The sequence below is a fragment of the Euprymna scolopes genome, chromosome 32 (genome assembly GCF_053919585.1).
Source record: "Euprymna scolopes isolate OS-2025 chromosome 32, ASM5391958v1, whole genome shotgun sequence".
Lineage (NCBI taxonomy): Eukaryota > Metazoa > Mollusca > Cephalopoda > Sepiida > Sepiolidae > Euprymna > Euprymna scolopes.
The window spans coordinates 73,731,656-73,744,903 of NC_136513.1; the positions used below are offsets into that span (position 1 = coordinate 73,731,656).

Consider the following 13,248-nt stretch of genomic DNA (forward strand, 5'->3'; position numbering starts at 1 on the left):
TATATATATATATATATATATATATATATATAAACAATTAAGCCAGATCAAACATACCCATTTCTGTGTCTCGATACATCTTCTATCATTATATGTAATCAGTTTTTTTTAAAATAGTCAACCATATAGGAGCCTATTCGTGACCAGAGAAAGAAAATTAAAACCGTAAGTTGAACTTTACAATAAAAATTTATTGTTCTACTGAATACTCCAAAAAACAATTTACAAAATCCTTATTCCGCGGAGTTTCAAAGAATGCTGTTCTTATTATTCTTCTCATCAGAGGACATAAAGAAATCAGCTGATTTCAGTCGAACAATAAACTTTGATTGTAAAGTTCAACTTACAGTTTTAATTTTCTTTCTCTCATAACAAGCTCTACTCCCTGTTGCGTATTGAGCTATTTTTTAATATATATATATATATCCTTCTGCTGCAGCTTACATCCTCTCACTGGTTTCAAAAGTACGTCGGCGAAATGTGCTCCGACGTACTCATCACATTTGTCATTTCTCAACGTAAATACACACAATCCAATAGACTATCAACAACTTCACTGTAAAAGCCATCTTTTGCACTCTGACAGCGTCTCATCTCAGATTTCTAGCCTATAGTAGTCTCTCCCTCTTTCTCTTATCTTCTATATGTACCAGCATACAGAAATTTAAATGTAATTTGGACAAACATTTTGCAGTATAACTGCCCACTCATAGTGCCTCTCCTAGATATCATCCCCTTACTCAGTAGCAATATGCCTTGTTTAGGGTGAATATAAGATCTGTTTTATATTGATCCAAGGCTAGATCGGCGTCTTCCGGCAAGTTACGGTAGCAACTGAAAAAGTTGTTGGAAAAAAAGCCGACGCGACCACTGCCAGACGATTAATGCAAACCGCTGAAAACAAATATTATACACAAAAACATTACTTACTGTAAGTTTAATTTTATAAAAAAGGTAGTTGTGTTTTTTTTTAAATAAAATTATATTAAAAAATTTCGACAAATGTTTTAAAGAAATAATGATTTAAAAGATGAGTACGTGGAATAATTATGATCGAAAAGCAAAAGTATTTTTTTATTTTCATGGAAAATTTCTAAAGATATTCATGGAAAATATTTAAAAGAAAATATTTTTTTTTGTTTATTTTCTGCAAGAAAAGTTTCAATAAAATATTATTTTGCAACAACGAAAATATTTTTTTCATGAATACAACTATGAGTGAAAGCAACCTTTTAAGGAATAGTATCAAATAAGTCGCATGTTATTCTTATTAAAGGAAACAGTCTGTTGACAACTGATTACTGATTAGCTAATGGCGTTGGATTTTATCAGGATGCTTTTCCGGTAACTTACCATAAACTGCCGAAAGATGCTGACGCGATATTGGATATTGGATCAGTACTGAATTAATAAATAGTAATAATAAAAAAAAAACATCACATATATAGTTTAACTCACGTTAATAAGTTTCATCGGTCAAAAGGGTACGAATGCAACATATGGAATCATTTCTTCATAAAAAAGTATTGAGTTGAATTAATCATTTAACCGATATACGTAAAATGTCAGCGTTTTTAATTAATCGTTTTCAATAATTCGTTTAAGGTATTGTTCAACTTTAGCACTAAGTAACTCCAAAAACTTTAAAATCCATTTATTTTATTCACCTATTCTATTGTTTTTATTTCTATCCATGTTTTTTTAATTCATTTTAGTTATTTCACCCCCCATCTCCCTCTTTCTCTCCCTCTTTCTCTCCCTCTTTCTCTCCTTCTTTCTCTCCGCCTTTTTCACTCCTTATCCCTTTTCTCTCAAATTCGTTGTTTATTTCTCTTTCTATATCTCTTACAATTAGTTTCTTTTTTCATTTTCTTTTTACTTTTTCTTCTTATTTTTCTTCTTTACTCCGCATCTCTATGTTCGTTCTTATGGTCCTTCTCTTTGCCTCTTTTCGTCTGTTCCTTTTCCTTTCTTAATTTGCCCCCCTCTCTCTCTCTCTTCTTTTATCTTCTTTTCTCCATCTTTTTACTAACTTTGTTTCTGCTTTAATCTGTCTCTCTTCCTTTTTCTATCTCTTCTTTCTGACTTTCTTTGCTTTGTTACTTTAACTTCATCTCACAGTTTCAATTTTCAGGCTTAGCCTTTCTCTCTCTCCCTCCCTCCAACCCTCTCTCCCTATCTCTCTCTCTCTCTTTATTCTCCGCTTCTCTCTATTTTTCTCATATTTATATTCTACCTTCTCTCTTTCTTTCGTTCTCACACTTTCTCATCTCCGCCCTCTCTTCTTTTTTTTATTTCTCACTTTCCTTCCTTTCTTTCTGAATTTTATCTTACTTTCCCTTAAATATCACTATCCCCTCTCGCTCTCTCTCTCTCTTTCTTTCTCTCTCTCTGTCTATCTATCTATCTATCTATTTATTTATCTATCTATCTATCTCTTCTTTTTTGTTTCTCACTTTCTTTCCTTTCTTTCTGCATTTATCTGACTTTCCTTTAAGTATCCTTTCTCTCTCTCTCTTTCTCTCTCTCTCTCTCTCTCTCTCTCTCTCTGTTATACCTCTTTCCCTTTTTCTCGCTCCTTCATTCTATTTCACTCCCTATTTCTCATTATTTCTCTCTTCTTTTTCGAAGTTTTATTTGCTTCTCTCGTTTCTGTCATCCTCTCTTATTTTCTCTAAAGTTTCACTATTTCACCTACTTTTCTTTTCATCTCCCTAGTTTCTCCTCTCTCTCTCTCTCTCTCTCTCTCTCTCTCTCTCTCTCTCTCCCTAGCTTTTTTTCTCACTGTCTTATTTATCACTTCTTTGATCTCAAGTTTCCCTCTTCCCCTCTCCCCCTCCCTGTATCGTCGTACCTTACCTTCTCCTTTTATTTTTCCACCTCCGCCATCTTTTTCTTTTCTTCCCTTTCGTTTCCTTCCATTATTCCCTTTTTTTCTTTCTTTTTTTCGCACACGTATATAAAAATGTCTTATATAAATCTTTTCCTCTCTGACATCGATATTAAATCAATTTCTGCAGCGAAGAGCGGCGCCCATGCCCAGCCCAGCCCAGACCAGCCCAACCCAACCCAGACGCCGCCCCTCGACGACTCAACTTCATCCCTGTCATTCTCATCATCAGCAGCATCGCCATCCCCAATAATAAAAAAAAATATCATCACAAGCGGTTCATATGTCACTAAACTTAAAACCCATATTGATCCACGATTATCTTGTTTTTTATGTATATATTTAACCTTATAACTAGTTCTACTAATTATTGAACCGCTAAAAAATATTTCTACGAGCAAATAAATAAAACAAGCTGTACACTCTTATAATTCCTACAGATATACATATATGAAGTTATAGATAGCAATAAAAAAATACGCAACAATAATAAACACACATCACTATAGCTTCGACGGGTAAAAATGTATCCTCTCCCTCCAACCTGTTTTTGAACATTTATAAACATTAAAACTACTGCAACAGTTGTAGCCCGTCAATTTGAGACGATAGTGCTGCTGCTACCGGGATTACTACGGCTAATATTGTTGGTACTACCGTTGTATAGGCGAGTAGACAGTTGTTGCAATGTCGTTTTTAATGCGATTGCAATAGGAATTAAAAGTGAAAAAATAAAGAAAGAAAAAAGATTTACTTTTTTTTTTAAGTGAAAAAAGGTTTACATTGCACTCGGAGAAGAACTTGTATCCCCAATGTTTATGTACTCTGTCAGTTGATTAGACACTTGTAGTGGTTCAAAATAATTACCCGGAAAGAGAAAGAGAGAGAAATATATACAACAGCTTGGTCCGTTTTTTTTTATTTCTTTCTTCATCTGTTGCAGCGATGACCCTTCTAGGGACAGGTGAGTAAAGTTTAATTGATTAAACTTAGATGTTTTCCTCAGGTGTTTTTTTTTTTTTTTGGAGTTGCGCCGATTATGAGTTTAAGTTTGCATTTTTTTTTCTAGCAAGTTTTGAATTATTTGTTTGTTATGACGTTCCTGAATTTTTGAGATGAGGATTGGTTATTTGTATTATTTGGATTTTACGGGCTTCTGTTCTCATCTTGACTGTCATTTTCACAACGTTTCGGTCGATGTAACCTCCAACCTTCTTCAGGTGTATCTCGTCGAACTCGGGCATGTTTCTGCAGAACTCGGAAATTTGGAGTGAAAAATACAATTGCAAATTACTTAGGACCTCTGTCCAGTCATGGCTGACGGAACAAGAGCATGCTACCCCCGTGAAGTAAATAAAGGGTTTCATTCGAAATTTTGTCCAAATTCCCGGGTTCAATAAAAACATCCCTGAAATTGACAAGATATACCTGAAGAAGGTCGGAGGTTACATCGACCGAAACATTGTGAAAACCAGACTCAAGATGAGAATAGTAGTTTGATTAAGCCAAATGATACGGACTATTTGTTTGTTGTTAATTGTTATTTGAAAATTTTTGCCGAGTATTTTACCGGCTGGTCTAATATACAGCTGGAAGGGAACTTAGAGAGTAAACAAAAAAGAAAATAAGAATTAATTAAAATGCTGGGGTGATCGAAAGAAAATCAAACAAGAGAAAAGAAAGAATGAATTTAACACAGGGTAGACAAGAAATATAAACAACAAAAAAGAAAGAAAAGTTAAAAGGAATTACCGAAACAAAATGAAAGCGAGAAAAAGTTAAATTAAAGACCATAGGATAGGATGAAAAAATATGAAATATTGAAATGGTAATTAAATAGGTATGAGCAAGTTAAACTGTTTTTAACACAGTATTGAAAAAGACAAGAGAAAAAGTTTTCTCTAAAAAGAAAAGCTGGAAATGACAACCGTATAAGAAGAAAAAAATAAGGAGGAAATATTGAAAGTAAAAAGTATTAAGTAAATGTTAAAGTCAAAAACAAAGGTTTAGAAAACGAAAAAAGTATTGATAGTTAAAAAGAAAGGAAGAAATGAAAGAAAAGAAGAGATGATATTTTAAACAAAAAAGAAGTGAAAGAAAGAAATGGAAGTGATAGCTAAAACTATAGACAGAGAATAAATAAATAAAGAAAAGTAAGTCGTCGTAAAAAAAGAAAAAAGAAAAACAAAAAAAAAGAAATACAGTAATAGTTAAGAATAAAAAGAAAAAGTTAATATTTGAAAATAAAGAAAGAATAAAAGATAAAAAAAAGTAAATTTTAGCTAAAAAGAAAAAGCTGAAAAATTCAGAAACGTAAAAGAATGGAATAAGAAGCAAGAATTCAGACGAGAGGTGGTCATTTTATTTGTAAAGTTCGATATGTGTATATGCTTATATATTTTTGTGTACGTAATTCATTCATGTAACTGATAATTATGTGCATACAATTTTTGAAGAAATAATGGGGAAACAAAGAAAGAAGAAATAAAAAGGAAATAAACAAAAAAACAAAAAAATAAATAATCGAAGAAAAAGAGAAAGAAAGGAAAAATATAACGATAAAAGAAAGTCAGAAATAACGCATTAATGAAATAGAAATGAGCAGATGGTAGTAGAAAATATAAAGAAAACACCTAAGCAAAGAAAGGGTGAAGGAAAACGACTTTAAAAAGAAAGAAAGAAATTAAAAGTAAAAGAAAATGATGGAATAATGTGTTTATACATTTAGAGAAACGAAAACAGATGGTATTGCAAAATATGTATTTCATCAAAACAAAAGTTATACCAAAGCAACAAAAAAGAGAAAATAATTCAAAAGACGAAAAAATAAGCAACAAAAATAAACACACAAAACGACAAAAATTAAACCAAGAAAAAAAAAACATGTACGCAAAATTCAAAACGGCCACATTTTATCTCACATATGTTCGCGATGAAGACGAATTTTGCGAAATTAATGACGAAACTAAAAGCTAGATGGGGATTGGCTCATTTTGGGCGGGAAGGTGGAAGCGAGAGAGGAACAACAAAACAGACGTGAACTTCGTAAAAACGAGCTTACTTCAATAGCAAAACAAATAACCTAACTTTCTAAAACCTAAATATAATACAAAAAATTAGTGTAAATTTTCCGCTTCGGATTTTTTTTTTTTTTTTTTTTCAAGAATTACGGAAAATACCGGGCAAAAGAAAACGAGAAAGCAATTAAAAAAAACGCTATGTCGACTAAACTTGTAAACTCCTGTTGAGTCATATTTGTCATCTATTTTAAGAAACAAGGAGGATCTATTTTTGTATTTTTGCAAACAGCTTTCAAGTTGAAAATAACTGGTTTCATTTTTAGCCAGATTTCATTTAGCTGGCTTAGTCTTTTTTATTTTTTTATTCTATTATTTATTTTCATAGAAACAAACAAAAGCAAATATATAATTTCTATATTTATTATATTTATTATATATTGCTATAATTATTATAATTATCTAATATTGAATTTTCATACACTTCACCGTTCTATTGTCATGCATAGAAAGACATGATCGACAGTAAATCCATACCGCCCCTCCCTCTCTATCTCTTTTTATTTATCTTTCTCTTTCTCTCTCTTTCTCATATTTTTGAGCATGTGTGCGTGTTTATTTATATATCGATTTATATAAAGTCGCCTATGTGTGTATGTTCATATACGATATGTACAAGATCTAGTCCTTACCAAATACAACAACTATTATGGATCTTGGAACATATGTGCTAAACGTAAGTGGTCGGTATGTGGGTTATATTTAATTAATGAAATTTTATGTAAAGGGGGAGGGAGAAGGAAAATACAGATACCTCAGTTTTTCAGACGGTATAATATGGTAATTACCGTCCATTGGAAATTTCAATTTTTTTTCCAATTTGCATTCAATCATCAGTCACTGATTTATTAAGATTCTCTAAATTTAATTCACTTCTTAAGACCCCTTTAGCTTGAGTCTTATACACGTAGATAGTTTGTTACAAATACATATATATAATCCTGATATGTGTCTTTTACAGCTGTAAATACTGTTAAAACATATTTTATTTGTATAAAAAGCCCCAATATTAAGTATAGCTTTATGTATAGTATAATTTATGTTTGAATGTATAAAATGTATAATATATATATATATATATATAAAATATATAATATATATATAAACTATATAATATATATATATATAAAATATATAATATATATATAAAATATAATATATATATATATTATATATATATATATATATATATATATATATATATATATATTACAGGTAGAGAGATGTCAAAAATTGAAGAATAATTGAATTTCAACAAAGGTGGTTGATAGTGCTCAATCAAGGAGAGCAATTTATTTATTATTATTATTATTATTTATGTAAATACAGTAATATCTTGCTACGATATGCAGACTGTTTTGGACATAATAGATCTCATCAGGCAAGAAAAATTAAAAATTAAAAAAAACATTTTCAATATTAGAGGAGATATACTTTGCCATGACTGGCATGGAGCGAGGTTAATTATATATATATATATATATATATATATATATATATATATATATATATATATATATATTAAGAGTAAACACACACACACACACACACACACACACACATATATATATATATATATATATATATATATATATATATATATATAACCTTAATATATGTATACGGTATAGTGATATCTATCTATCTATATATATATATATAAATATATATATAAATATATATAAATATATATATATATATATATATATATGTTTGCAGATATATAGATAGATAGATAGATCAGAGCATAAGGCTTCAGACTCTGGAGTCCTGGTTTCGAATCTAGATAGCTTAAGCCACGTTCATGAGTTGCATAACATCGAAACAGGTATCCGTTGATAATATTATCAACGGATACCTGTTTCGATGTTATGCAACTCATGAACGTGGCTTAAGCTATCTAGATTCGAAACCAGGACTCCAGAGTCTGAAGCCTTATGCTCTGATCTATCTATCTATCTATCTATCTATCTATCTGCAAACATATATATATATTTATATATATTTATATATATATATATATATATATATATTTATATAGATAGATAGATAGATAGATAGATAGATAGATATCACTATACCGTATACATATATATATATATATATATTTATATATATATATAAATATATATATATGGGATGAGCGTCAGTGGGAGATATAATGAGTACGAAAATTTGGCCTATTCTCTAATAAATGGTAAAGTCAAAACGCCTTTTTTCAAGTTAATCCAAATTTACACAATAGATGTACCATCGCCTGTCTATACTGTAATATCAGTTACTGGGATTAATTTACATATTTATTTTGGAAATGAACATTTTATTGATTAACGATTATTTGTTCATGATTACGTTGTTTCTAATATAACGCATAGTTTATCTCCCAGCATTGTTTTCTCTTCTCGACTGATATATAACATTTGTGTTCAAATGCCTCCGTATTTAGAAGTTCAGATTCGATTTTTAATTGGTTGCGCTTAATTTCTATATTGCAAGTTCAAGCAAAAATTGCTTTCTTTCTTTTGCTTTCTGTACAATTGACATTTAAAAGATAAACGATTTGTTTCGTAATTATCAAATATGTTACTGTTTATTTATCTATAGAAATGTTATGTTTGCATTACTATTTTAAGTATTCCTATTTTTTTTTGTAGCCATAGCCAGAATCCCCAATAGGGAGAACTGTGTGTGTGTGTGTGTGTGTGTGTGTGTGTGTGTGTGTGTGTGTGTGTGTGTGTGTGTGTGTGTGTGTATATATATATCTTTTCTAATATGAATAGGTCAGCCAAATTAATCATGAGTAAGTCACAAGATCCAATATCTGGAACATTTTTTGTTCTTGTGATTAAGGGAGGTAGTGTTTGATCACCACTGCTAGAGAGCCATGATTTAATATACTGTTTTGCTTTAAAATCTCCGAAACAGTGTTTCATGGTAAACAACTGATGATCCCTAAAATTAACATGTGAATTCGAGAGAGCAAGTTGATGAAATAATGCAGGTGATTACATGACTTACTGACTAAATGGTTTTCCAACGAATGATAAAAGAATATAAAAATAAAATAGTTTGTTTATATAGTTTAAAAGGTTTTAAAAAAAATTCCAAGTATATATATATATATATATATATACATATATATATATATATATATATATATATATATATATATATATATATATATATATATGAGACAGTAAAAGTAAAGAAAAGTCACAAAAACTATAAATTGATATATATAGAATGATTCATTTATTTAATAAGAGTATACATACATTTAGTTGTGAGATAAAGGGACTCTTTATACCAAGGTATTTCGAAGCCTAATGCTTCTCCTCAGGAGAGTAAATCAAATGGGATGTTACGTCTAGAGATAAATTCATCAGGAACGAAATAAATAAATAAAATCATTGATGTTGTTTGGGGGCACTATATTGAACTCTAAGATACATGTGTAATGTAAAAAGGTATATACGGTCTATCATTTTTCAAGAATGTAGGTAGTTTATATATATATAAAGAGCCCCTTTATCTTCCAACTAAATGTATGTATACCCTTATTAAATAAATGAATCAGTCTATATATATATCAATATATAGTTTTTGTGACTTCATTCTTTACTTTTACTGTCTCACACACACACACACACACATATATATATATATATATATATATATATATATATATGAGCTGTGAAACAGCGAAACAGTACTGTATGTGGATGACTATATATATATATATATATATATATATATATACACACAAACATATATATATATAATTATATATATATATAAATGAACGTGTCTGTCTGTGTGTGTGTCTGTGTACATTTCCCTACGCAATAACTCTGTCAATGTTTAGTCTACAGACTCGAAATTTGATATACAGGGTACTGAGATTTGGGAAAATCGATGTGATCGGTTTTTGGCCAGAAATTTGGCTGGTAAAAGGGTAAAACTTGACCTTTGAAAACTCTACCAAACTCCTCCGATAATTTTGGGTCTGCACACTTGAAATTTTAGATATAGGTTCCTTGGACATGGATCTAACTTAATAACTTGAGCCCAAAACAATAAATTTCAAGGCATCATAATAGGGGTCAAATTTTAAAAAAATTGACCGTTTTTTTTTTTTTTTTTGCTCAACATAACCTCCAAATACCTGGGAAACGCCGGGCCCCAATGCTAGTGCGTATATATTTTTGTTTGACAAATTTTGCCTACCAAACTCCTCCTAGAGTTTTTGGTCGGCAGACATGAAATTTCATATATAAGGTATTTGAATCCATGCAAAACTTTATATTTGATTTTTAGCCTGGAAAAATCGGTGCAAAAGTGTGAAAATAAAAAAAAAATTAAAATTATAAAAAAATGAAATTTGCCCGGTAATGGTCGAACGCCGGCATTACGAATGCATAACGTCGTAGCTATTGGTTCATATTTTAATTTTTAGCCTTGCAGTAAACATGTTTTCATAGCCCAGTCATTGACGGCAGAGGAAAAATAAATCGTGAGCTGAACGTTTTGATTTCGATTCTGGGTGGTGGCGCACGAGTTCTTTTTTTATATACTTTTTAAATTTTTACTTTATATTACATCCAGTCTATCTATCTATCTATCTATCTATCTATCCTATCTATCTATTATAGATATAAAAGTGAACGTGTCTGTGTGTGTGTGCTTGTGTACATTTGTCTACGCAATAACTCTGTCAATTTTCATTCTACAGACTCGAAATTTGATATACAGGGTACTGAGATTTGGGAAAATCTTTTGTAATCCGTTTTCGGCCAGAAATTTGGCTGTTACAGGGTCAAAGTTCAACGATTTGACTTTTGAGAACTCCTCCAGAACTCCTCCGCAATTTTGTGTCTAAACACTTGAAATTTTAGATATAGGTTCCTTGGACATGGATCTAACTTAATAACTTGATTTGAGCCCAAAACAATAAATGTTAAGAGGTCATAATAGGGGTCAAATTTTAAAAAATTGACAGCCTTTTTTTTTTTTTTTTTTTTTGCTCAATATACACCTCCAAACACCCTGCAACGTCGGGCTGATATATATTAGCTTCCTTCAAAGGGATTCTGCGCGTGGATTTTTTGTGACAGGAGTTCCGTTGTCTCTAATCACACGTCTCCTGAGTCGGCATTGTTAAATACCAAAGGCAAGGTTTAGTACGACTGGAAAAAGTGCCGATATAAGCGAAACCACATACAGCACCTAGAATGCCCAAATGGTCACGCATCTGTTACTAGCCAAGCTGGACGTTGCTTTACTTTGATTTGACGAGCACCGGTGTGTCAACGTGATTATGCCGTTATATATATATATATATATATATATATATATATATATATATATATATATATATATATGTGTGTGTGTGTGTGTGTGTGTGTGTGTGTGTGTGTGTGTGTGTTAACAAATTTTTCACATTTTGTGTTTGTGTGTGCGTAACCCCTCTATAAGAAGGCATAACAATGAATTACATCTAAAAAAACATCGAGGTATTTAGTACCAGCCAGAATTAGGACAGACTGTGTAATTTAAAATTTCACTAAGTTCTTCCACGTTAATGAGTTGCGTATCTAGAATACGATATTAGTGGATAACTATTTATATACAGAGAGATACGCTTTATTAGCCGTATTTACCATTTTTAGTATTTGTTAATCTATATATATATATATATATATATATATATATATATATATATATATATATATATATATATATATATATATATTTGGATACGCTTATTAATGAAGGTTTAAAAAATGTGAATCGGATTACGGTGTAGCGTCAGCTGACCTGGTTGCGCCCTCACTTTTCAAAGCCGAATAAAAGGGTTTTATTGTATAGGGAACCGAATTTAAACGGGGGGGGGGCGACTAAAATAAAATCCAATTATCGGGGGAAAAATGGGGAAACGACTAAAATATATCTATCGTTATGATGATTATGAAATAGAGAAGGAACGCCTTAGAGATTAATCACGCCCAGACCCAAAAGACAATTCCTTTGCTTGCAGAAAGAATGTCTCTTAAAACGGACGGGGATAGACTTCAAGACATTCAGATGAAATAAACACCGAGTGTGACTTAGAAAAGGGATTCGCTGCTGAAATTCATTGCACATTATCGGTTTTTAAGCAAATGGTCCGTTATAGCAGAACTACACGTATTACTCAAAACATCCGTTAGTCAATAGATTCTATTCTTGACTTTGTTGGGCACATGTTGTTGGACCTCACCATCTAACCTAAGGGTCGTTCTGCCAAGATAGTCGGCACGGCAAATACATTAAAATTGATAAATGCCATTATTCATATAATTGAGGAAGGGGGGGCAGAAAGTCCTTTCGAGAGGATGGTATTTATTTGCTCCCCCACTGAGCAAATTAGGCACAAGGCCGTTTTTAATGTGAGGTAAAAACCAGCTCCCCTAAAAGTAGGCAAAAAGGGGGCACTCTGGTTACCAAAAATAATAATTGTCCCAGTATAGAGGGTTTCCCCTCCATTGACTGGTACAAATTATCTTAAGTGCAGCATCTGCCGGAACAGATGGTGTTTATTTGCTCCCCCACTGAGCAAATTAGGCACAAGGCCGTTTTTAATGTGAGGTAAAAACCAGCTCCCCTAAAAGGGGTCACTCTGGTTACCAAAAATAATAATTGTCCAAGTATAGAGGGTTTCCCCTCCATTGACTGGTACAAACCATCTTAAGTGCAGCATCTGCCGGAACAGATGGTATTTATTTGCTCCCCCACTGAGCAAATTAGGCACAAGGCCGTTTTTAATGTGAGGTAAAAACCAGCTCCCCTAAAAGTAGGCAAAAAGGGGTCACTCTGGTTACCAAAAATAATAATTGTCCCAGTATAGAGGGTTTCCCCTCCATTGACTGGTACAAATTATCTTAAGTGCAGTATCTGCCGGAACAGATACTACACTTTGATCTTGACCAAAAGGCCAAGAAAAGGGTGAAGTCCTTTCGAGAGGATGGTAATAATGGTTTTGTCCAAAACACTCGTACATTGGAGACAAAATAGCCATGTTCAACAGTTATATGTGTTATTTAATCAAAGATAATCTACATTGGAGAAGTAACTTCATTTGCATTTTAGATTATAGAAACACTATTTTAATGATTAGCTCCATATTTTAAATTGTTAATAGCAATATAAATGTTTTAATTGTTCTGTTTAGAAACGTTATAATTTGTTTAATTTATTTTTTAATATCATTTATATATAATTCAATTATTTTTAATTATTATT

At 31.3% G+C, this 13,248-nt stretch overlaps 1 protein-coding gene and 1 pseudogene across 1 annotated transcript in view; one reads left to right on the plus strand and one right to left on the minus strand.

Annotated features, from left to right (window-relative positions):
• Positions 1-2,992: 2,992 nt before the first annotated feature.
• LOC145256437 (synaptotagmin-7-like) overlaps positions 2,993-13,248 on the plus strand; it is a 379,359-nt gene continuing 369,103 nt past the window's right edge. The window contains exon 1 of the mRNA XM_080115342.1: positions 2,993-3,854. Coding sequence (XP_079971468.1) covers positions 3,836-3,854 — 19 coding nt within the window. The 5' untranslated portion in view covers positions 2,993-3,835. The remainder of the gene's footprint in view (positions 3,855-13,248) is intronic.
• LOC145256677 (U2 spliceosomal RNA) lies at positions 12,808-12,953 on the minus strand (annotated as a pseudogene).